General features: G+C 38.5%; 1 protein-coding gene, 1 non-coding gene and 1 pseudogene across 2 annotated transcripts in view; 1 reads left to right on the top strand and 2 right to left on the bottom strand.

The window, feature by feature from the left end:
- GNAI3 (guanine nucleotide binding protein (G protein), alpha inhibiting activity polypeptide 3) overlaps window positions 1-26,468 on the top strand; it is a 43,830-nt gene that overhangs the window by 9,567 nt on the left and 7,795 nt on the right. Inside the window, exons 2-6 of the mRNA XM_008566564.1 lie at window positions 14,729-14,771; window positions 14,863-15,004; window positions 20,072-20,229; window positions 22,439-22,567; window positions 25,958-26,087. Coding sequence (XP_008564786.1) covers window positions 14,729-14,771; window positions 14,863-15,004; window positions 20,072-20,229; window positions 22,439-22,567; window positions 25,958-26,087 — 602 coding nt within the window. The remainder of the gene's footprint in view (window positions 1-14,728; window positions 14,772-14,862; window positions 15,005-20,071; window positions 20,230-22,438; window positions 22,568-25,957; window positions 26,088-26,468) is intronic.
- Window positions 6,673-7,006, bottom strand: LOC103585711 (annotated as a pseudogene).
- On the bottom strand, window positions 24,845-24,918 carry TRNAI-GAU. The gene has a single exon. It is a non-coding gene; the product is annotated as a tRNA-Ile (tRNA).

A 26,468-nucleotide genomic window follows, 5' to 3' on the forward strand; every position in this document is an offset into this window, starting at 1 on the left:
TTTTTTTTTTTTTTTTTTTTTTTTTTTCCTATATAAGGATGACTGACCGGTAAGGGGATCTCAACCCTTGGCTTGGTGTTGTCAGCACCATGCTCAGCCAGTGAGCAAACCGGCCATCCCTATATAGGATCCGAACCCGTGGCCTTGGTGTTATCAGCACCGCACTCTACCGAGTGAGCCACAGGCCGGCCTGGCTTTTCATTTTTTGAGTGATGAATTTTACATCTCAAAAAATTCTTGTTGCTTAACTTAAAAGTAGATAATATTCTGAAGTTTATTCTAGCTGCTCATATAGTATTCTGAATTTTCTCTAGCTAAAAAAATGGCATGTCTTGCCATGATCAAAACATACACTCTATTTATATATTTAAATTGTGCTCACATCACCTGCTTTTATTCATCTGGCCTGCTATTAACATTTATTACACTGGTCAAATAAGGACCATTTAAATCAGACTTATTTAAAATTAGCAAGGTAGCTTGATTCTTTCATTTTGTAATTATCTTCCTGTGATGATTGATTGTGCAGCCTATTTACACTGGGTCAAATACTAAAAATTCTCTTTATCTTTTCAAGTTGGATTTTAAAATTGAAATAGTATTCCTTTAAATTCTAAGAACTAATTATTGAAATGTTACACTGGATTTGGATTTCTGTTTTAGTCATGTATTGATATTCCTAGTTTTTATATTTGGTTATTAAATTGACAGTGTTTTATATTTTGATATGACTTTGAAACTCACTAATATGATTTTAAAATCATTAGGTTAAAAATACTTTAAAATCATTTGAGAAGGAGCAAAACTCCTTTATTCACTGCTCTTAAAGAACTAATGTGAAAGTGGATTTTGTCAAGGGCTTTGAAAATTATATTTTACAAACTACTGTAAATTATAGAGGGATTCTTTTAAAGTGACATACCTTTAATGGAACATTTCCCCTCTACTTCTTGAAGTTAGAACTTGAGAATTATTAACTTCAAAACAGGGCTCTGTTTGATGTAATAATATAATTACTACCATGATTTGCATAGATAATATAGTTCTCATGTATGTGGTATGATACTTCAGTCTTAAACTTTTTATGGAAATTATTTCAATGTTGAGTTATTTATGTATTTCTGAAAATAAAAATTGAACTACTTCAGCTTAATGACGTAAATCTTTTTCACCATTTTGCAGCATTAAAAAATCCTCACATATTTTGGTTATTCCATGGTATTAAAATTATTTAATTTACTTCTTTCCTTCATTTACTTCTTAGAAGTATACCTCTTATTCTTCTCTTTTTGTTATTATGGTTGTCACTAAAATCCACATTCCTGTGCACAGTAATATTTGTAGTTCTTTAGATGTTTTAAAGACTACTTAAATTTTTTAAAATAATCTTTGTATTTTGGAATAATTTTAGATTTACAGAAAAATTATAAAGATAGTACAGAGAGTTCCTATATACCCTTCGTCCATTTTCCCTTAATGTTGACATGTTACGTAGCTGTGGTACATTTGTCAACACCAAGAGAATAGAACTGGTGCCATAATGTTAAACTAAACTCCATACTTTATGTAGATTCCAGCAGTTCTTCCACTATATTCTTTTCCTGCTCCAGGATTTAATCCAGGATTTTCCTTTCCATTTAGTAAAGGTTACTTTTTATTGAACTTTTTGTTTTTCATTATTCTACTGTCCAATGGGAGGTGCATTTATTATTTATGATTATGTACATCTGATTGTCTTATATGTGCACGGGTACTTTTATAGCCTGGAGATATAAATGAGAAATAGACAAAACTCTTAAACAGTTCAAGTGAGGGACATATACAAGTAAACAATGACAATATACGTGCAATGTGATTACCAATTTTGAAAGGAGGAAGAGGAAGAGAGAGACATTTATATCAGGGAAGTCCTCCCAAAGGAGGTGACGTTTGAGATGGGCCTTGAGAGATAAATAGGAACTCTTAAGGTGGAGACTGGAGAGAAACATATCTAGACAGAAAGAATAGTATGCACAAAGGCTTAGAACATGAGTGAACAAATAATTAGATCTGACTGGATGAAGGGTTGGTGTAGGAGGAGTGTAGGAGATGAATGTGGAAAGGTATGCAGGGGATTTGGAGAGTTTATTTGAATTTTTTAGTAGCTGTATTTTAAGCCACATTTTTCATACATTGATTTATATTGTATTTTAAACTGCGTTTTTCATTTGGAGGAGTTTTTTTTTTTTTTTGTGACCTGTACGGGGATCGCAACCCTTGGCTTGGTGTCGCCTGTACCACGCTCAGCCAGTGAGTGCACTGGCCATCCCTATATAGGATCGGAACCCGCGGCAGGAGCGCCGATGTGCTCCCAGCGTCGTCGCACTCTCCCGAGTGCGCCAGGGGCTGGCCCTGGAGGAGATTTTTGTTCTCCCTCTTATTACCTGCCTTTTTTGCCATCCCACCAGTAATTCATGCTGCAACAAAAGGTTAAGTAGAAGTAGATAGTTATGTTAAACCCAGACTCTTGGGTTTCGGCTTAATAGCATTGGTGAGAGCCGGCCTCATAGCTCACTCGGGAGAGTGCAGTGCTGGTATAGCACCGAGGCCACAGATTAGGATCCTATATAAGGGTGGCCTGTACACTCATTGGCTGAGCGTGGTGCAGACCACACCTTGCCGAGGGTTGCGATCCCCTTACCGGTCAAAAAAAGAAAAAGAAAAAGAAAAAAGCGTTGGTGAGCATTTGTGTATGAAGGAAATTGAAATTGAAGGCACCTTTGTCATCTGGCAACTCAGTTTATAATGTTTTGCTATTGGTGAATTTTCAAAGTGTTGTTATTAATTTACATTTGATTAAATAGGTATGTAGAAAATGTTCTACGCTGCCATCAGTGTTTGAGGGTCCTAGGTAGAGATGTGATTTTTTTTCATTTTTAAGTGTAAAATTCTGGGATATATGGGTTTTGATGAATGAATTTAGCATTACAATGAACTTTGGAGGACATCTCCACTGTAAGGAAGAATTATTTGTATGGATTAAAATGAGATCTTGTATTATTTGTGCATTATAGTTGTTCATGGCATTTCTGTTCCCTTTTACTCTAAATAATAGTTTTCAGTCATGTCATATGTAAATACCATATAATTTAGCGTTAGCACAAAAGTGATTTTTTGTTGCCCTGTTTTCAGAGAAGTAAAAGGAAAATTACTCACCAGAGGCCAAAATTAGAACATTGAGACAGCCAGAGGATAAACCCCCTCATTCACAATTGACTGCTCCCTTATGCATTCTTATATTCCACAAAGGGGAGGAAGGAATCCCACTTCTCCCCTTTCATTGGTCAGTTGCCCAAAGAGAACTACATGATCTTTAGCAACACTTAAGTCATGTTATTCATATTCCCAAGTGATAACATTTTGAAGAGAGCTGCTGAGATGAGTGGGCTTTTTTTTTTTTTTTTTTTTTTTTAATTTTTTAAATCAAACCAACATTTTCCTTAGGTGATTTATGAATGTAAAATGGCTAATTAGCTTTCTCTTTGTGCTTTATAAGGCATGTAAAATGATAGGATCATATCCATGTAACTGGTGAAAGATGTGAAACTCTGAACAAACCATATACTACCGTGTAAGTATGGATATATTTTGGTTGTTAGGGCTTTTTTTATATCTCCCCCTCCTTCATTGTATACTTACCCTGTAGAAATACTTAATGAAACAGTAATTGATATTGGGAGGGATACATAGGTGGTTTCAAAGGTAAATGGTAATGTTTAATTTTTTATGCTGGGCGACAGGTACGCAGATGTTTATTTTGTTATATATATGTTATGAATATTCCCTTTTATGTATTCAATATTTAATTGAAACATCCTGAAATTTTAAAAGATAAGTAAGAAAAAATGTAATTCTTTTTTTTCTTTCTCTTTTTTTTTTGGTTGCAAAGGACAGAAAACTCATTCAAACTAGCTCAGAAAGTTGGGAGGGGGGATTTGTTAGAATATAGAGAGGTTTTTGTGGGAATACAGGAAGAACTGAAGAATCAGCCTGCAGGAATTGAGGCAGTTCTGAGACTGGCCAGGCTGTTTTGTCTTTGCTTTTCCTGTCTCTTTTTTGCTATCTTATTTTTACTTGTTCTCTCTCTCCCTCCCTCTCTCCTTCTCTTCCTCTCTCCCTCTCTCCCTCTCCCCCTCTCCCCCTCTCCCCTTCTCCCCTTCTCTCATCTTCCTTATCTCCCTTGTCCCATCTATTCTCCTTTTTCTCTCTCTCATGGCATTTTAAGTCTTTCTGTCCGTTTGTCTCTTTTCTTCTCTCCAGACCAGCATTCCTCTGAATCCTTTCCTATATGACCTTCGTGTGCATGAAGCCCTATGATGTTAGCGTAGGTTTTCTTTCACATGATGTGACTTTTTAGTTCATGCAGAGTCCTCAGATAATCTGATTGGTCCGCTAATTTTTTGGAGCTAGCTAGCCCAGGGTATAGGCCCCCGACTGCCTATGGCTGGGTGACTTCTGTCTCAGGTATTTACTACTGATGTAGCCCAGATCATGTGACCATTGACCACTAAGGAGAGGAAGTAGGGATTTTTCTAGAAGGGATTATGGGCAGGCAGATGTTCTGAAATTCTGTCTAATATATCACTTAAGTTTTATCAAAGTTTTCTTATATACCCTTTAAGCCTTCTTGATGATTGGTATGTGATTGCTTTCTAGAAAAATCTTTTTCAGACAAGAGATCCATTATTTCTGCCCCAGTGACAACTCACTGCCTTCTTTTACCCTTAAGGGATTCATTCACCCATTGAACAAATATTTATTTATTTATTTATTTATTATTATTATTATTTTTTTTTAAAAGATGACCGGTAAGGGGATCTTTACCCTTGACTTGGTGTTGTCAGCACCACGCTCACCCAGTGAGCAAACCAGCCATCCCTATATGGGATCCGAACCCGTGGCCTTGGTGTTATCAGCACCGCACTCTCCCGAGTGAGCCACAGGCCGGCCCTTTTTTTAAAAAAAAATTTTTTTTTTTTAAAAAAAAGATGACCGGTAAGGGGATCTTAACCCTTGACTTGGTGTTGTCAGCACCACGCTCAGCCAGCGAGCCAACCGGCCATCCCTATACGGGATCCGAACCCGGGACCTTGGTGTTATCAGCACCACACTCTCCCGAGTAAGCCACGGGCCGGCCCGAACAAATATTTAGAGTGCTGACTATGTCTCAGGCACTCTTCTAGGTGTTAGGGTTATAGGGTGGACAGGACAGATTCATAGCAGTTTATTTTACTGGAATGGAATGCTGGGTGCAAGGGAGCTGGGACAGGGTTTGAGAGTAAGGTTAGAGAAGAGTGAGGCTAGTGAGTGACTTCAAATTTATTGTCAGTATAGTCATGGGGTGGGAGTTGAAAGCCTAGCCAGGAGTGGGTGTGGGTTGAATAAAGATAGCAGAGGAATGGAAATCTTCTGTTTTTGTTAACTGCCCACATTGAAAATTCCATCCATTGTAGCTGGCATTTACAAAATGTGATTAGGCAACCACTGAATATCATAGAAACTCAAGCCATTTATCCCACAGATAATAAAGTTATTAAGTGCCTACTCTGTCCTAGATTGTGCTCTACATTGAGGGAGGGGCACAAAAAGAAGGCACTATTTTGTGCTTTCAAGGATTGAGCTTTTGAGCCTAGGACTAGTGGAGTCCTAAAGAGGCACAAACCCAAATAATTATAATAATTAAACAAGTACTAGTGTTATGATGGTTTTTTTTTGGGGGGGGGGGTGGTGTTCATTTGTTTATTGATTTCCACCTGATTACTCCAGAAAGGATTCATGATGGGGGGTGGGAGGCGTCAGTATCACCCACCCTCCCATTATGGCAAGAGCTTCTGAGCATGTACAGTAAGGCATGGTCGCCTTATCTTGGGAAGAGACACCTCTGAAGGTATGAATTGTAGGGTGTAAACTCCAGGGCCCAGGCCTGTGCTTGTCAAGGTAATGGAGCAACAGCCACTTTCCTAAGAGTGAGGCAAACTGCATCTGTGCAGATTGTGGAACTGGGTCAGGGTTTCTGTTCTCACAGATGAGAGACCAAGGGTCTGTCCTTTCAGCCTGCTCCCCAAGTGGGTCACGGACCATAACCACTCTGGCTGGCCTGGCTGGAAAGGTTTAACCAGAGTGGATCATGCAGTGACCAGGGCTGGAGCAGCTGGCCAGGGCCGCCTCCATTTATGTTCTGTTTCCTTGCACAGCTTGGGGGAGATAGGCACAGGCTTTGGTGAGGACCACAGCCCATCTTGGAACTGGAACCCACAGGGGTGAGTCCAGACAGACAGGCAGGGGACAGCGGACTAGGGAGAAGAGAAGGTGGGGATGCAACATCATTCAAAGATGAGCTAAGCCCATAGCCCTCCCTCTAGAGACTGCACCTGTGAGTGGGCGGCTAGGTAGCTGACAGCTTTGCCCCTGCCCCCTAGGCCTGTCCTGGCAGAAGGGGATGGACTATCGGCAAATAAACTTTTTCCAAAAAGATCCCATTCAGGATAGAGGCCTTGGGAGACTTCCCAGTGCCTCAGCCACCTCTGCCTCACCTCTGTGTCTGAACCCTGTCCAAGGTTCCAGTTCCAAGGTAGAATGGGCAGAATGTGGCCACCATGCTGTGTCTTTCTGGGGTGGGTGTGGGCTGCCTACCTAGTGCACCTGGGAGGCAGAAGTTTCTTTGCCTCTAGGGATGAACTTCAGCTAGTTGCTAAATATTCAGAATTGTGACTGCCCCCACTTGGGTCCAAGTATAGGAACTCTTGTCACACCTGCCACAGGACACCTTTACGGCATTAGGTTGATTATGCTCCAGATGCTTGGCCACACTGTCATGGATGGTCTTGATGAATGCTGGCCATGGGGATGAGTGTGCATACTTTGAACTGCTGGAGAACAGCTCATAGCCACACTTGGTGCAGACATAGACACCTGGATCAAAGTGCTTCTGGTAAACCTTGCCCCCAAAGAAGCTGCAGAAGGACATGGTACCACCAGGACTGCCGCGCGCTTGCCCTGTTATGATGTTTGACACTAGCCTATAGGGCCAGGTTGAGCCTGATCAGGGTGCTCTTGAGGGGGAAGTAAACAGGCATGGAACGGTTTTCAGGTCATGGCAAAAAAGGTTTTGTTACTATTTTAACCGGAAATCAAGAACACCAACCAGCAGCTCACGAGAACCAAGGAAATTAGGCACTGGGAAGATAGTCAAATAATTTTTTTTAGATTAGCCAGAATTGGCTAGAAATAAAATGAGTGAGGTGGCTGGGAAGGACAGTTTGGAAGTTAATTTTGGAAAGGAACTTCTGGGACTGATGCTGAAAAGGGATAGTCTATGCCAGCCATCAGGGTGGGAGTGATAACTGTTCAGGAGGAGTGGGGAAGCCTTCAACAGGGGCTTGAATTGAATAATGGTTTCGAGGATGTTTATATATGCAGAGGCTTGGCATGTTTAGAGGGAATAGTGGGCTGGGTGAAAAATTATTCTGATATTTTAGACTAAAGAAACTTGCTAATTCACAGTAAAAATAGATCTCTAATTTCTCCCACTAGACCATAAATTTCTAAATTTATTTGTATTTGAAGTCTCAATGTCCAGTAGTCTGGGCATATAGGAGACATATTCGTTGGAAAAAATGGATGAATAACAATTTTTATTTGCTTTGTGACACCTTTATTATTTGTAATTCTTCTAGCCTTTTCTTTTTATTGAATTAAGAAGTAACTGGTTTTTGTATTTAGTACCTGGAAAAGCATTTTGAATGAGATGTCATTTTTAACCTTAATCTGAATTTTTTTTCCTTTTTGTCTTTTTTCATGACTGGTAACGGGATCGCAACCCTCAGTGTCGCGCCCGTACCGCGACTGGCAACGGGATCGCAACCCTCGGTGTCGCGCCCGCACCACGCTCAACCAGCGAGCGGACCAGTCTGTATATGGGATCCGAACCCTCAGCGGGAGCGCCGCCGCGCTCCTAAGCGCCGCACTCTATCGAGTGTGCCACTGGGCCGGCCCCTTAATCTGAATTTTTAGTGTTAACTACTTAAACCTGTTAATTAAAAAGAATCAATGGAGCAATAGGTTTTCCTGTTGGAAATAGCATGGACTGTGCTCCTGTGATCTTTAGTTGTAGGTATTCACATTTCTCTTCTCTTCTCTCCCCTGCCCTCCCCTCCCTTCCCTTCTCTTCTCTTCTCTCTTTTAGAATAGCAATCTTGGGGCTGGCCGGTTAGGTAAGTTGGTTAGAGTGTGGTGTTGACAACACCAAAGTCAAGGGTTGGGATCCCCTTAACAGGCCAGCCACAAAGGAGGAAAAAAATAGCAATCTAACTTGAATGCTCTGCTGGTTTGATACCATGTAATTATAAAGTACCCTCAAGCATTAATAAAGGAGAGTGGCCAGAAGACTCTTTCTTATTGTTGCTGCACTGTTCAATTCTTTTCACTCTTTGTCCCTTCCTGAGCAGGAATGCGTGATTGGAGAACATGCTAATAACTGTATTATGTTAGCATTGTGAGTTGTTGAGTTGATAAGATGTGGATCCTTGGTTTGATTTCAGGCCACTGTGTGTCAGAATAGATTTATTTGCTTTTAATGTTATAGTAATTGTAGTCATAAAATATTAGGATGCAAACATAGAGCAAGCACATCTAGGCCAAAACCCTTCACATTTTATATGTAGGGAGACAGGCATTGTGAAGTTAGGTGACTTGCTCAAGGTCACACTGTTAGTCATGGCAGAGCTAGGACTAAAATTTACTCATTAGAATTCATTACTACATGGTGTCATTAGCTAAAAAAACCCATCTTTTTAACTGCCTGTGTTGTAAATGAAAGGTGAGAATAAGGTAGGAAAAAGTCCAACATATTTGCTGATCAAGTTTTCATCCTTCTGTCCAGGAGGGGCTGCCTATGCCTGCCTATGCCTATTCCAGAGACATGTTCCCATATGTCTGATAATGGGGGCCTGTAGAGGAAAGAATCTTGGTCCAGCACTGGCTAGAGGGTTATCCAAAAATACTTATATTCTGCGACTTAGCTGTCCAGCACTCCAGTGCTAGTTATAATCCTGAATTATTAGAAGTTTCAAGACTTCTCTATAGAAACAAGTATTTAAAAGGGAAAGAGGTGTTTTAGGTGCCACTGAAATAACCACTGCCACAGGTGAGTAGTGGTGCAAAGACCTGTGAGGAAACTTCAAGGAAAAGCTATAGAGGAATAGATGAGTTAGGAGTGTAGGAGAGGATGTAGTAGGCAGGAGTATTTAGGGCTGAAAATATATTTAATGAAGAGAGTGTTTTTGTTCCTCAGGGTGGGGTGGAGAAAATGACTAATGCTTTGACGTAGTTTTCTGTAAACTTTTAGATTATGCAGCTGTTAGTGTGTGAATCCAGATTCCATCGGGGGTTTTATTATTGTGAAACAGCTGCTAAATAGTTATCCCATTTCTACTGGGATTTTGAACCAACATCAGTATCCAAAGATTTTTTAAATTAAACTCTTTGGTGCCTTAACATCACTTGGTGATATTCTGAACAGTGAAAACAGCATTCACAAGTAATAGCTGGCTAACATTTATTAAACACTTAGATTTGAAACATAGATTTGACTCCTGTTTTACAGATGCTGAAGTTCATTGTGCCTGAGGCACAGAAGTAGAAAAGAATGTAGTATATTTACGTACCTCTTTGGACTGGCTTTAGTCAAATGAAAGAGAAAAAGAGAAGACATCAGGTGATAGTGTTTTTGAGTATCAGCCATCTCACAGGGTTAGTTTTTAAAATCAGCCTGTATGTGAGCTGAATGAGTTTGCTCATATATGATAATGGTTTGTTTATGTGAGCAATTCCATTCACTGGCCTTGTTTAAAAAATATCTTACAAAGATCTCAGCACCATCTCATTTTTCTTACCTATAGTGTAGTATATGTAATGTGGAAGGGGCATATGGTATGGTGCCTGCTCTCAAGGAGCTTAAAAATAAAATTAAGAACATATTGGGTAAATACAATGATTATACAGTAGAGTATGTACCGTTAATTGTTTTTCATCTAACAGTGTTGGTGATTAGGTATCTAAATATTATGATTATGTATCTTATGTTTATAAGATGATTTTCTAAATTCTACCCCTTCATTCTCAGCAGATTGCCTTGCTTCTTATTGGGAATGAGACCATCTAACATTAGCTTCCTCCCTCCTTTTTCTCTCCAAAATCTCTGTAACTTAACCTTTCATTCTTTCTTCCTATTTATATAGGATATCCTTTAGATAGATATCCTTTTAAGGATAAAGCTTCTAAGTTGAACTGATCTCATTTCTTCCTGTTTCTGTGACTTTTCTGACTTTTTCTGCCCTGTATATCCTGCCCTTTGCTCAGTTCCATCCCTTCTGCCTACAGAGTCATCTTCAGTTCCTCACTCTCAAGCCATATATTAGGTCTCTGCAATATCCTTTTCATTTATCTCATTCTTTGTATCCTGACTATTACTTCCTGGTAGATTGAAGATGGGCAAATGAATCTCCCCTTAAACTTGTAATAAATTTTTGAAGAAAGATAGGTTAAAAAACGTATATACAATCAGAAAATTTCAAATAACACATATGTAGTGAGGGTTTGGGGGGGGCATGGAAAACAGCTTGGGGAAGATCTAAGAGTGATATGTTGTCAAAGAAGGAGCTTACTACTGGAGCAGTGGAACACAGGATTGAGGCAAAAATGAAGAGACCAGATAGACCATGTAAGAAAGGGTTATAGAAAGTGTTTGAGTAATTTGGAGAATTATTAGTTAAACTGATGCATTTTAAAATAGTGCCATTTGGAATGATGAGATGGGAGAGGGGCTTTGAGCTGGAAATTTGAGAAAATTACAGTAGTAGCATACAATAGGCACACCGTCAGGCTCAGACATGTGAGGAGTAGAAAGGATTAATTTGAGAAATGCATAAGAAGAGAGAAGATTTTGTTACAGCTTGGTAAGGAGAGAAGAGGAGTGAGTAGGTTCCAGATAACTCTTAGATTTCATACTTGGAAGATTAGTAAAATATTGGCACTTTCATGGTGATTTAGAAGCAGAAGGGTCAAAGACTTTTGGTATAAAGTGATTCACTCTTTCCTTACTTGTATAAAATGCCCTGAAACAAACCTTGTGTTTAGTCCTATGGGCAGTCCGAGGTGCCTTCTTTTAAGAGATGGAACTGGATGCCTAGTAAATGCTTGGGAGTAAATATACAGTGTGATAATTAAGGAACGGACAAACTGACATTTTGTCAGGGAACCTTGGGAAAATGTGAAAGATATAGGGCACCTTTTTTTTTTTTAATCGGTAAGGGGATCTTAACCCTTGACTTGGTGTTGTCAGCACCATGGTCTCTCAAGTGAGCTAACCGGCCATCCCTATATAGGAATCCGAACCCGTGGCCTTATTGTTATCAGCATCACACTCTCCCAAGTGAGCCACAGGCCGGCCCTAAACAACATAGTTTTTTTTTTTTTAAATCGGCACCTTCATAGGGTAGAACTTAATGAGATGGGTAGAAATCAATTTTGAAATTAATAGATTTACCGATTATTTCATTCAGAATAATCTGGCATGAATGGTAGAAATGTTGTTTTCAATACATAAAAGAATGGTGCACATTACTTCATTAATCTCTCTACTTTTCTTAGTAGCTCTTGCTAATCTGGGAATTCTTTGTTTTCAACAACTTAAAATATAACTGGTATGTATTTGTATTCTTTTCCTTGGAATTGAATTATTAATGTTTTTAGATATGCATGGGAGAATTCACTTCTTTCTCAAAGTGTTGTAAGAAAGACATTGTGTGCTACTTGAATATTAAATATTTAGTGCTACCCCTGATTACTGAGATAATATATGAACAGAGATAAATGTAATATGAACAGAGATAAAGCATAAATAAATGTACCTTTTGATTCTGTAAGAATGTTGTTGTCTAGAATTTTTATATTATCTGAATTTTGTTTTAACTAATATTAGTTATAACTAATATTTTTGGTTGAGAAATATTTAGTAAAGTATCATGCTTATTAAATAATTATCATTCCTTTGTTCAACAACATTTATTTGGGTAACTAATTTATGTCAGGCCCAGTTTGAGGCCTGGAAATACAGGGATGAATAAGCCCTCATGGAACTTATATTTTAGTGGGGAAAACAGGAAATGAGCAAATCTATCATGTGAAGAAGTGATAAGTACTATGAAAAAATACAACAGAGGGTAAGGGGAGAGAGTGTGATGGGGTGGGAGTTATTTAGGTAGATTAGTCAGAGAAGGCTGTTTTGAGGAAAGCAGAAACCTCAGTGAAGAAGAAAAGCTTGCAAAAAGTATTTCAGGCAGAGGCATCAGTAGATGCAGAGACCATGAGTCAGGATCTAGCTCAGTGAAAACCAGTTTGTTATGTTGGAGGAAAAGCAAGAAAGCTGGTCTGACAAGAGCAGTGAGAACAAAGTAGAGAGTAATAGGAGATGAAGGTGAAGACATAGGCAGGGGCCAGACCAGATTGGACCTTATTGCCTGTGGGTTTTATCTTGAGAATTGGAGGCCATGGGAGAGTTTCTGGGCAGAGTTATGACATGATCTGATTTACATTTTACAAAGTTTATTCCAGCCACCAAGTGGAAAACTGACTATAGGAAAGGCAAGGTCTGAAGCACAATGGGACAGTTGAGGAAGCTTTTGCAGTGATCTAGGCCTGTGGTTTCCAATGTGCAAGAACAAACTATTAAACCTACATTTATGTTTCTTTATTTAAAAAAATTAAGCTTTACTAATATATATTTTGCTTTACTAATATTTAATATATAGATTGGCACTGGTGCCCCTATTTCATCTGCATGTTAGTCACATGTCACTTACCATTTTTGGCCTGAACAACTGGAGGAATGCTGTGCCATTTACTGAGATAAGACTGAGGGAGGAGCAGGGTTTGTTTTGGCGTGGGGGTAGGGAATCAGTGACTCAGTTTTTTAAGTTTGAGATGCATGTTAGAAATCTAATGAGATATATCAGGTAGATGGTTTAGATACATGAGTCTGGAGCCAAGGTCAGAAACCAAGATCGGAGATCTAAATTTGGAAATCATTAGCATAGAGGCAGTATACACCAACTTTGGAGTGAAACTGTGTGAATGCAAATTTCTGCTTTGCCACTCAATAACTGTGTAGTTGTGGGTAAGTTACTTGACATCTCTCTGCTTTGTTTACCTCATCTGTAAGAGGGGGATAATAGTATCTACCTCACGGGGTTATTGTGAGGGTTAAATGAATTAATATAAACAAAGTGTTTAAATCATGAGATTAGATGAGATAATGTAGAGAATGAGTATAGGTAGAGAAAAGTACCAAGTAGGTAGCTCTGAAGCAATACAACTTTTAGAATTCAGAAACTGGAGGTAGGAGTCAAACTTGGAGGATGTGCTGACTAGAAGCCTGCCTAGTTAAGCAGATTTCAAGGAGGAGAAGTTATCAACTTGGACAAATTCTACTTGAGAGGCTGAGTGAGAGTTAATCATTGAGTTTGTCAAGATGGAATTGCTGGAGACCTTGAGAAGTGGTTTCAGTAGAGTGATGGGAATGAAAGCCTGATTGGAATGGGTTAAGGAGAGAAATGGAGGTACAGAATTGGAGGCAGTGAATATAAATGACATTAGAGGAGTTTTGCTGTGAAGGGGGACAGAGAAAATGGAGTGGTAGCTAGAGGAAAATGTGGGATTAAAGAAAGGTAGGGATTAGTTGTGTGTTGATTTAAAGATGGAAGATAGTATAGTAAGTTTGTATGCTGATGAGAATGACCCAGTGGGAAGAGAAAAATCAATGCTATTTGAGTGACATGGGAAATTGCAGGAGCCACAAGGTGGATTAGTGCTCAGGGAGAGGGGTTAGTCTTAAGACATTGGCAGAGACTGTTCATCTCTTGATGAAGGTAGAGAATATTAGTGGAGGTGCAGATTAGTATATTTGGTTATGGGAAAATTAGAAATTTTTTTCTGATTGCTTTAATTTTTCCAAAAAAGAGGGGCAGGAACATCAGCTGAGAGAAGTGGGGAGGAGTTTGTTAGCTTTGACAGAGAGGAGGTGGTGTAAAATAGGCATCTTGGAAGGTGAGAGAATGGATCTTGCAGGTGGATTGTCAGGGAGTTCAGAAGGCCTATTTGATACTTGTGGTCATTAGTTTAAGGTGATTCCAGCTGGCTAAGGAGGGAAGCGTGGTGTTAGGGATGAGGGGTATACAGAGAAAAAGTGGTGGGAACAGTGCTTTCTCTGCTGGTTTTCGGTGTTTTTCTGGCAGCTGGCCAGTACAGGGGTCAAGTGCTGAACCTTGGTGTTATCATCACCACGCTACCAGCTGAGCTAACCTGCCAGCCTCTGCTTCTGTTTTGAACTTCTTTAGTCCCATCACTGAGAGGATTGTTCTCGGAACTTTTCTCAGGTCCATGGGTGGGCAGTCACAGAGGAATTAATAAAAATGAATAGACCAGAAAATAATCATTTCATTTTCGCCAGTGTTCAGCATGTATGTCATGATGTTTTATGTAAAGGATGAGTTCCTAGAAATGTTTATGTTGATGTCTCTCCTTGGGTATGCCTGTTTTACTCAAGTGATATCAAGCAGGCACTGGGACACTGTTGATTTCATACTTTTGTGTTTGATAATAGAAAAATTTAAGATCTGATCTTTTCTTTCAGGTGCTGGAGAATCTGGTAAAAGCACTATTGTGAAACAGATGAAGTAAGTTGGAACACGGCCTTTTATAAGATTAGATTTTCTCCTAATGCGTAAAAAATTCATGGTATTGACTTGTGTTTTCTTCTTTTTAAAGAATCATTCATGAGGATGGCTATTCAGAGGAAGAATGTAAACAATATAAAGTAGTTGTCTACAGTAATACTATACAGTCCATCATTGCAATCATAAGAGCCATGGGACGGCTAAAGATTGACTTTGGGGAAGCTGCCAGAGCAGTAAGTGTTTCTCATTTCCTCTTTGCTCTTATTCAGTAGATGCAGTTAAGCAAAATTTGCTTCATGTTTTAGGGAAATGAATTTAAGCAACAAGATAAGATATAGCAAAGTTCTATGTGCTCATCTGAGAAGTGTTTGCAATCTGCTTTAGAAGATATTAGATTACCACCAAAAGAAGAGTCTAGGAAATCAGATTCTTTTTTTTTTTTTTTTTTTTTTAAAGACGACCGGTAAGGGGATCTTAACCCTTGACTTGGTGTTGTCAACTCCATGCTCACCCAGTGAGCAAACCGGCCATCCCTATATGGGATCCAAACCCGTGGCTTTGGTGTTATCAGCACCGCACTCTCCCGAGTGAGCCCCAGGCCGGCCCCAGAAATCAGATTCTTTGGATATACTATAGGTTTCTGTGATAACTGTTCAATTGCGTTTTTCTTTTTTAGTACTGTTGACTTGTATTTTATAGTAGTTAATAATAAAAGTAAATTAAAATAATCAAGAAAAGTTGCCATGATATGTAGCTCTGCTTTCTGAGGTGTAAGGATTAAAGGCAGAAATCATTCTCCCAGAATAAACTCTGTAAAGGCATGAACACCAAGTCCAAATATTACAGGTGATCTTCAGGTATTTAAGAGTACTGTACCCTTATACTACATTGAACCGTAGGCTATATAGTTGGACTACCGTGTCCTAATTCAATTCTTTAATGCCTTGTACGTGTCAGATATTAAAAAGTTGTGTTGATTAATTATAATAATACTTAGTGGACCCCGAAGGTCTAGTCTGTAAATTAGGATGTTTGGATGCCATTGAAGAGAGGACCAAAATAAAGGCAGAAGATCTTTTATATCATTATCAGCTAAATTCCAAGAGAAGGCTGGGAAAGTATAGAATTATTTCCTTAGCTAAGGGAGTCAATAGCTGTATTTAGAGTGTCATAATGAGATACCATGGAAAATTAATGGAGGTGATTTGGGGAGTATGCTTAGAAAGGCAAAGCTTGTATGTCTGTGAAGTAGCTTAGGAACTCTTTTTTTGTGTGTGTGTGTGTGTGACCAGTAAGGGGATCGCAACCCTTGGCCAGGTGTCGCCCGCACTGCGCCCAGCCAGTGAGCACACCGGCCATCCCTATATAGGATCCGAACCCGCGGCGGGAGCGCCGCTGCACTCCCAGTGCCGCACTCTCCCGAGTGCGCCACGGGCCTGGCCCAGGAACTCTTAAAAGAAAGTCTCTACTTAGCAAGTAAAATTCACATTCAGTAAATAAGTAAGAAATTATTGAAGGGAAAAATATTAAAAGGGTGGTCATAGTTGGATGATATTAGGCTAGGAAGTATGTTAAAAGTGGCATAAGGGAGGAGGGGATGGATTAGGGGTTATAAAATGATGGGAGAGAGGAGTAGCAGAAAAGAAGGGAAGAGAAAGTATGTGAGTGTCACTTTTATATTTTTGTAAAATGGTACCATATCATGTAAATTAGGGTCTATTTTTCTGTGCTTCCAAGCAGGGAAGTTTGATAGTTCAAGCAAAAATAAACAAAATCTTTATTCTGGTGCTTACCCCTTTCCATCCCTGCTTTTACCTCCTGCTTCTCTTTCCTTTTTTTCCCTTTTTTCTTCCTTGTAACAGCTCTCTCCTGTGGTCTTATTTTCTCGCTCCCTTTTCTCATTCTTCCATATCACCTAAGTAGTTCTCTGTTGTATTTGTTATATCTGATAACTAGTTAGTAATGTTATATTTATTCTCTTCCCTCTCTCTGTTGGCTTTTTCTCTATGACAGTTATTTACTTCTCTTAGTTTCTCCCTTTTGCCTTTCCTTTTTTTACTTCTTTCCTCTGTCTTTATTTCTCGTGACCACCCTTCCCCCTCTCATTTCTTTATCAGATTACTTGTCATTAATCTTTGGGTCCTAATGCTCCTGTATTACCAGATGTAGTTGACATTATTTATTCCTCTCAGGCCTCTTGAATCATCTAGCTTTCCAACATCCACCCATCCTAATTTACAACCCTATGTAATAGTTTTAAATTTCTCTTTTTTTTCTTTCATATGTAAGGATTTATATTTATAGCTCCTCTCTTATCCATCTCTAGCTTTTTATGGTGGGCTAAAGAGTGAATAGAAAAAAATAGAGCTGTGTGTGGGATAGTTTACTTTTTCGTATTTGCTTAAGGGTAGAGGTATGAAGTTCATTGTAAAGAGGGGCCTTTTATAGACCTATAGAGAGGGTTTTTTGTGGGGAAGCAAGAGCAGGTCAGTGGAAGAGATTAAGTGGTAAGAGAAAAGTGTTTCCTCCTAAAAGAATCAGGACAGCAAAAATACGTAGTAGTAGCTCCCTCCATTTCAAAGTTTCTAAAATTAGAATAAAAGTTTTTCAAAAATTTTCTAAATTTTAAATGAAAATTTTTTCTAAAATTAGAAAAAAGTAATGCTTAATGAGGTTATTTGAATACCTGCATGACTATAGTTTCAGAACCAAGGGACTATAAAGTTTTCAAATGTTAGATAAAAGCACTATACCATATATGTAGAAGGACATGTTCACTGTTGAGTATGTTTGTCAATTTGTGTATTGTTTCAACTTTTCTCAATCATTGTTCCTTTGCTTAAAATTTTTATCTTCAAAGAGAGCAATATAGATCTTAGATAAAGTTTCTTAGAGTTGAGTTTAAAGTATTATTAGAATGAATACAGGAAAGCATTTTATTTATTTTTATTTTATTTATTTTAACTGGTAAGAGGATCTTAACCCTTGACTTGGTGTTGTCAGCACCGCGCTCTCCGAAGTGAGCCAACCGGCCATCCCTATATAGGGATCCGAACCCGCGGCCTTGGTCTTGTCAGCACCACACTCTCCCAAGTGAGCAATAGGCCAGTCCCCAGGAAAGCATTTTAAAGGAGGAAATATTACTAGGCAAAACCATTAAGGCTGAAGAGCCAGAGCATGGCGTTATGGGTAGTTTTGTTTTGCCTGGGTGGAGGGACAAGTTCTGGTGGAGTTTTTATGCACAAGTCTTAGGAGTTTTTGGTTGTGATTGTACCTGTTGTCTGAAATACTTTTTGCTTGTTAGTTTATTTGCCTTGATGACTACTTGAGATACAAATGATTGCTTCCCTTTCCCATTTACTTTTTCTTATTCAGTATATACTTTTTTTTTTCTTGGTGGCTGGCTGGTACAGGGATCAAACCCTGGACCATAGGGTTATCAGCACCACACTCCAACCCGCTGAACTAACCAGCCAGCCCAGTATATGCTCTTTTTTTTTTTCTGGTTGCTGGCCAGTACTGGGAGTGTATGCTTTTTTTTAGTATCTGCATTTTTGTCATTATTTGGAATCTCTTGAGGCAGATAAATATTAGATTTGGGTGGGAAAATCATCCCATAAGATCTGTGTTTATTTTTACACTGAAAAGTAGGGATGGATAGAATAAAGCAAAATAATAAAAATTCATGTAGCCCTTTTCTGTCCTCTCTACCTCTCACATATTTTAGTTTTAAAAACTATAACCACTTGGGGCCGGCCCGGTGGCGCACTGCTGCGGTGCGCCGCTTGGGAGTGCAGCGGCGCTCCCGACGAGGGCTCGGATCCCACATACAGACCGGTTCCCGCTCACTGGCTGAGCGAGGTGCAGGCGCAGCACCGAGGGTTGCGATCCCGTTGCCGGTCCCGGTCCGGTACGGGCGCGACACTGAGGGTTGCGATCCGTTGCCGGACACGAAAAAAGACAAAAAAAAGGAAAAAAAAAAAACAAAAAAAAACTATAACCACTTGGGGCCGGCCCGGTGGCGCACTGCTGCGGTGCGCCGCTTGGGAGTGCAGCGGCGCTCCCGACGAGGGCTCGGATCCCACATACAGACCGGTTCCCGCTCACCGGCTGAGCGAGGTGCAGGCGCAGCACCGAGGGTTGCGATCCCGTTGCCGGTCCCGGTCCGGTACGGGCGCGACACTGAGGGTTGCGATCCGTTGCCGGACACGAAAAAAGACAAAAAAAAGGAAAAAAAAAAAACAAAACAAAACTATAACCACTTATAAACCATGTCTGTCACTCAAGAAGTTTTGGTCATGTCTCACTTTGTTACTTTCTTTTCCTCCTGCTGCCTTCTTTCTCCTCTTAGAGCATTATTATTATTCTTTTGGGGAAATCTAGAGACTGTTTGAATTTTTCCATGAGGGATTTATTCTCCCACTAAACTTCCAGACTTCGTAAATTCCTTATTCTCCTCTTCATCTTATTCTGCTGTCTGGGCTCAAGGGCAAGAAACTAGTACTATTTCCTTAAACTTGATTGACGTTTTACTCCCTTTGATTTATTTCGACTTTACCTCTTACATGCTAGTCTTTTCGTTTTTATTTTTATTGTAGGCTTCCTTTAACAGAATGGGAATGTATTACATGTGCCTGTCTCACAGACCAGTTTTTTCCTGTCAAAATTACAAGTAACCAGAATGGAGATTTGTGGCAAGTGAGAGGAGATCTTTTCTGGGATAGTGGTATGGTGTGGAGGAGTGTTGGGAGAGTAAAACCATTCCTTAACTCTGTTCTGGACTTATAATTATAGTGGAATGAGAAGGGGGAAAGAGTTATTGTAAATTCTGTCTTACTGCCCTGCCAGAGTAGATCTGTCTAACACCTCTTTTTTTATAGTCAGCCCTCTGTATCCATGGGTTCCACATGCTCAGATTCAACCGACTTTGGATCGAAAATATTCAGAAAAAAACAAAACAATAAAAATTGACAATATGACAATAAAAAATAATACAAATAAAACAATACAGTGTAACTATTTACATAGCATTTACATTTATTAGGTATTATAAGTAATCTAGAGACAATTTAAACTATATAGGAAGATAGGCATAAGTTATATGCAAATACTATGCCATTTTGTATATGGGACTTGAGCATCTGTGGGTTTTGGTATCCATGAGAGAGGTCCTGGAACCAATCCTCTGCAGATACTGAGGAATAACTGTAATATATATTGTGTGTGTGTATCTGTATGTGTGTTTGTGTTTTAAAGAAATGGAAAGTCATCTGCCTCTCTCTCTTAACTACTTTCTTCAGGACGATGCCCGGCAATTATTTGTGTTAGCTGGCAGTGCTGAAGAAGGAGTCATGACTCCAGAACTAGCAGGAGTGATTAAACGGTTATGGCGAGATGGTGGAGTGCAGGCTTGCTTCAGCAGATCCAGGGAATATCAGCTCAATGATTCTGCTTCATAGTAAGTAATTTTTCTCCTTGAAACTATAGCAGAAAATAATTTGATGACCCAAGAGAAAGTTCAGCGCTAATCCTTAAGGAAATGTTTAAGTAACAGACACTCTTAGAAGTCTGTAGGATCCTTTGTAAAGATTGTCTCAGTTTAGGTTTAGAGAGCTCTTGGTCATTTATATGACTTAGAGAAAAAAGTTCCCTCCCGCAATATAAGTGGGAGTCTTGGCACTACAAAATTAGCTTCCATGGTACATTTGTGATAAGCAAGTGAAGGAGGAAAGACATCTATTGTAGCTGGGTCCTGGATCTCTTCTAACTTGTAAGTTCCCTCTGCATAGCACTTGGCACTAATAGCCAGCTAAAGAGGGAAATTAGAATTGTGATATCCATTTTTATGCAGCCAACTCTCTGTGTCTGGACTGTACTATGGATTTCTCTGGTACAAGTCACCACTTATAAATCATTTTCCAGATAACAGTAGTAGACTTGTATAGAAAGAGAGTGTTGGGCCGGCCCGGTGGTGCACTTGGTAGAGTGCGGTGCTTGGGAACGTGGCGGCGCTCCCACCAAGGGTTCGGATCCCATATAGAGACCAGTCTGCTCACTGGTTGAGCGCGGTGCAGGCGCGACACCGAGGGTTGTGATCCCGTTACCGGTCACGAAAAAAGACAAAAAGGTAAAAAAAAAAAAAGAGAGAGAGTGTTGAGTTTGGAATAAAGTTGAAGCGTCTTTTTGTCAAGGAAATTCTCTTGGGTTTTACATAGTTTTAGATTTATAAATAATACTTCTGTTAAGCTATTACATATGATCCTATTTTGCCTCTTTTATGTGTATTTATTTAAAAGACCTATATTCAGAATGCATTTTTTTTCAATGTACTTTTGGGGTCTTTGGTGAGCACTTGTTACTTGTATCTCTCTCCATACTAGATGAAGGTACTTTCTTCAGTATTATATTTTCCTACTTTTCCCATCTTCATTCTAGATTAAATTGTTAAAAGAAATTAAATGATATTTGAAAAACTTACTTATTCTTTCAGTGAAAACTTGTCTTTAGAAACATTTCAGGGGGCCGGCCTGGTGGCGCACTGCTACAGTGCGCCGCTTGGAAGTGTGGCGGCGCTCCCGCCGAGGGTTCAGATCCCACATACGGACCGGCCGCTCACTGGCTGAGCGAGGTGCGGGAGCAGCACCGAGGGTTGCGATCCCGTTGCCGGTCCCGGTCCAGTGCAGGCGCGACACTGAGGGTTGCGATCCATTGCCGGTCACAAAAAAAGACAAAAAGGAAAAAAAAAAAAAAGAAACATTTCAGGATCCTTGCCCACCTTTTAATAACATCTTTAGTTGCAGATATTGATAGTTTAAATAATTCTCCCAATGGTCCTCAAAGTTAGATTATAATTAATTTTTTCATCATATATTCAAGTAAGCTTTGAGTCCTGTGACTGCATGTGATTTATAGACTTTTGTATTTTTTTCATAATTGTTGATCTGAGTTTGACTCCTTAACATTAATGATAGTATTTGGTTTTATAGAAGATCATCAATGATGCACTTATATTGGTACCAACCTGCTCTTCAGTTTTCTAGGCTGGGATCAGTGAAGAATTTAGCTTTGAAGTGGTCTTTTAATAATTTCACTTAACAAATTAAATTTTTTTGGAGGCATTTACAATTTGTTTTTGGCTTAGAATAAAAAAAACCAACCCAAACCTCCAGCTCTTCTGTTTCCTGAAAGAAAATAGGAAATACTCATTCTTATTGAGAATAGTTTTCTTCTTAATTTTAGTAATTCAAATACTGCTCTCTAATGTCCTATCATGGTTAAATGTGCAAATAGCCTAGTAAGTTTAAAAGTCAAAGGACTTTTAGTTTGGTTTTTGTACTGTATAGTGCACTACTGATTTAGTATTACATTTTAGGAATTTTTCTTCCATAAGAATAATATTTCCACATTGTTTTTTAAATTTGCCTTCACAGTTTAATTATGTAGAATTAAAACCACTTTTGTTAGTGTCTATAGAAACTACTTTAATTATCCTATGCTAAATTCACACTTTTTCTTATTATCATTTCTTTGGTACTGAAGATTTGATTTTGTTCTGCTACATTAGTGACAGGTTCAGAATCTACCTTTGGCAAGAAACTAGTTTAGTATTGATTTGCTGTGTACTTGGTTGGCTTTACCAGATAAAAATAAATATGTATTTTATTTAGTTACCTAAATGATTTGGATAGAATATCCCAAACCAACTACATTCCAACTCAGCAAGATGTTCTTCGGACAAGAGTGAAGACAACAGGCATTGTGGAAACACATTTCACCTTCAAAGACCTATACTTCAAGTAAGTTATCAGTCTTTTTGCTAGAAGTGCCAAACATAAATATCTTTAGTTAGCATCTCTTAATCAGAGTAAATATTTTCTAGGCAATATTTCTTGGCTTAGAAACTTACCATCATATTTATCAGCCATTATTTGAATATTTTAACTGAATGGGGGCCCAAACATTACTTCTTTTTCCAAGTAGAATCAAATATTTGTGTCCATTTGGAGGAATTTAAGTTCAAAATAAAATTGTAACTTAACTACGAGTAGAATTAACCATTTCACTACTGATTTGTTTTATTTTTAGTTTTTTTTTTTTTTCGGCTGCTTTTTTATAGAATTGCCAAAACAGGTACTGAATGTTTGTTTAGAAGGATAACAATAATACTCTATGAATAGAAAAGTAGTTTTTTGGTAGTTATGTGGCTTTGTTCTGCCATTTTGATACTTAAATAGAAATGATTTTCTCACTGCTGTCACTCCTTTCTTATTGGTGTGCATTTCTCTTTAAGTTTAATGGATTATAGCTAGTATTGTCATGGTTCTTGGACTGATTTGTGCATAGTATCATGTACAACTAAGTTCTTCATACAGTGCAAAATAGAAAATCAACTTGGGGATAGAGGTATTTTGGGGAGTGGTATGGATGACATAAATGTATTGTTTTAGGGAAAGAAAATTCTAGTATTCTAGTACAAGGAATTTTCTCATTAGCATTAGTAATTCTGACACAGGCCTCAACTTGTCTCTGTGTTAGTGGTCTTTTATAAATATTAGAAGTATCTTTTTGGTTCCCATTTTCTGCTTTTGTGACCTTTGAGATTAGGAGTAAACTTTTTCTCCTTCAACATACAATGTATTTTTTGTTACCTCATTGTGGTTATATGTAGAATGTGATATTCAGTATTATTGCATGCAAATATAACTACTACCTCAATTCCTCTTTTTTTTTTTTTTCTCTGAAAACTATTGTTCACAGGATTTGTGAAATCCACACAGGGCTTATGTATTACTAGATACCAGTTGAGGTTTTGAAATCTTAATACACCAAACCAGATTTGAAACCTGGTGCAGGTAAATAGCAGTTCAGCTGAATGTTTTTAGAATAGACTAGCTACGTATTGGTACTGATGAGTTTATTTAACAAGAGGAGCAAAACCCACATTGATTATCACCTGTGAAATTATAAGAATGAGGTATCTCTTTATATACTATAAGATTAGTGATCCATTTCTAATTAAATGTTGTGACTATTATTTATTTAGTGTGGGATACTTGCTTGTTGATACTGTCATAGATTGATCTTTAGTTAGGTAAATCCTAAGTGTCTTTTTATGCCAGAATCAATAGCTAGATCTAAGTTAGGTGCCACACCCACTTTATTGTTGGCATATAGATATCTTGTTATGAAGTACTATCACTTCTTCCTTTTCCTCTTCTCTCTAGGCAAAAACCACTATCCATTTATTCAAACATTTATTGAGCATCTACCATATGCAAGGCATTGTGTAATTGCTTACTTGCCTCTCAGTTATGAGGTAATGTTTACAAAATGTTGATCTGTTAGTGAATGATATTGTAAATGTTAATGTTTGCTAAAAGCCTACCATGGAACTTTACAGTGTTCTACCAGTATTATGGACTTTATAGAAGAAAATGGGGGAGTAAACTGAAATTGGTGTATTGGTGTGTCTCCCTTCAAAAGACTTCTGTGGTGAAATATATGGTGTTAGCCTTACTAACACTTATAATATGACCCAATATTAAAGCCAATTCCAGGTGTCATGACCAAAGGTATGAATGAACTTTGCAAGACCAAACAAAAGGAAGAGTTGAGTTATGAAGAGATAAGATGAATGTTCCCTTCAAACATATATAGAGAAATCACCAACTATGTCTTACTTCTCCCAATCTCTGGAGAAAAAATCGCTGGAAATTTAGGCCTCTACTCACTATGGATCTGACACACTAAACCAGTTTGGTGGAGTTTAACCTTTAAAAATTTTATCATTGTCATCAAACATAGATCTTAAGAATATCTAACCATTTGCGTGCATACCTCATCAGACGCAAGTATCAGCGAAAAGACAAAGTCACGCAGGTGTTCCTTTGACTGTAGAAGGTAGATGAGGATGCTGTTGATAGAAGTTGACAGCAGTTAACTCAGATCTATTGACTAAGCCCCCTGGAAGAGAGTAGTGGGCTAAAACTAATCTGGAGTGGAATCCAAAGTGTGTGAACAATTGAGGCTTTATTATTATTTTATTTTATTTTTTGTTTTTTGTTTTTGGTGGCTGGCCAGTACAGGGATTGAACCCTGGACCTTGGTGTTATCAGCACCGTGCTCTAACCAACTGAGCTAACTGGCCAACCCTTGTTATTATTAATTAGGCTCAAGTTAGACTTGGAGCTGGGAACTGTTGGTTAACTTTTTTTTCTTTCTTAAGGTATTGGGTTCTTAGAGTCCTACCATAAAATATAACTTAATATTATTTTTTCACAATTAATCTCTAAAATATTTTTTTCCTTAAAGTGAGGAAGACAATTTTTTTTTTTTCCCTGACCTGTAAGGGGATCGCAATCCTCGGCATGGTGTCATCCGCACCATGCTCAGCCAGGGAGCGCACCGGCCATCCCTATATAGGATCCCAACCCATGGCCTCGGTGCTACCAGCGCTGCACTCTCCCGAGCGAGCCCCGGGGCCGGCCAACGTAGACAAAGTTTTGAATCAGTAGGTCTAAGTTGTAGAAGCAGAATGCAAGTTGGGGATATAGAAGCAAACCACGTTGAGAGGCGGAGTGGTGTTGTGGATAAGAACATGGACGCTGGAGTGCCTAGTTTAGGATCCCCAGTCTCATTTTTACTAGTGTGCCCTTGGGCAAATTATTTAACATATCTGTGCCTCAATTTTTCATCTGTAAAATAGTAATAATAATAATAGTTATACTTATAAGAGTGTGAATGAGTTAATGTTTTTAAGATATTTAGGGTAGTGTCTGGTACCATGGTAAATACTCAATAAATATTAGTTATTATTAGTATTATCTTAAGCTGTATTATTCAGGCCTTTATTTTTCTTGCCCTTTTTCCCCCTCCTTCAATTCATTTCAGTACTCATTCTGCTGAATTTTGGCACATTTGATACAAGCTTTTATAGGGATTAGGCTCAACTGTCTATCTAAGATGAGAATTTAGATTATTCCTAAATTTTATTTTCTCATGTTATTCTCTTTTACTTTTATCTACAGATAAATATTTTGGCTACCTTTTAATCTGTATCTTGTTTATCTTTTCTATTCTAAACGGGGTTTTGAACATGTATTAGTGGGAAGTTTCCTAATCATTTCAATTTAGGGAGAGGTGTATATGTGACATTGTTGAATTTGTGCTTTCTTTCCCTTACTCAGGATGTTTGATGTAGGTGGCCAAAGATCAGAACGAAAAAAGTGGATTCACTGTTTTGAGGGAGTGACGGCAATTATCTTCTGTGTGGCCCTCAGTGATTATGACCTTGTTCTGGCTGAAGATGAAGAGATGGTATGTTGGAGCTTCTAGTAAAAAGCCTATCTAATGCAGCCAGGAAATGGAAAATAACTCTTAGGAAGACTTTGTGCATCTGTTTGTTCGTTGAACCAAAACTTAATATCCTTAATATTTCTCCTTATCAGTGAGATTAGAGTTTCAAAATGTTAACTTATGCCCTATTACTCTTAAAGAGATGAGACAGCCACATTGAGTATGTGGACAGGATTAAGTCCTCTTGTCAGGCAGTTCTTCTTTTGCCTCCCCCCAAAATTATAAAAATGAGGACTGATTCAGCTTTCTTATTATTGTAGTGTCTGATTTATTTCCATGAATGCCATTCAGTGCTTTAAAACTTGTTGGTCTGTTTTTTCATTTAGTCCACTTTTACTTTTT

This window comes from Galeopterus variegatus, unplaced genomic scaffold (assembly GCF_000696425.1).
Source record: "Galeopterus variegatus unplaced genomic scaffold, G_variegatus-3.0.2 Scaffold16, whole genome shotgun sequence".
Lineage (NCBI taxonomy): Eukaryota > Metazoa > Chordata > Mammalia > Dermoptera > Cynocephalidae > Galeopterus > Galeopterus variegatus.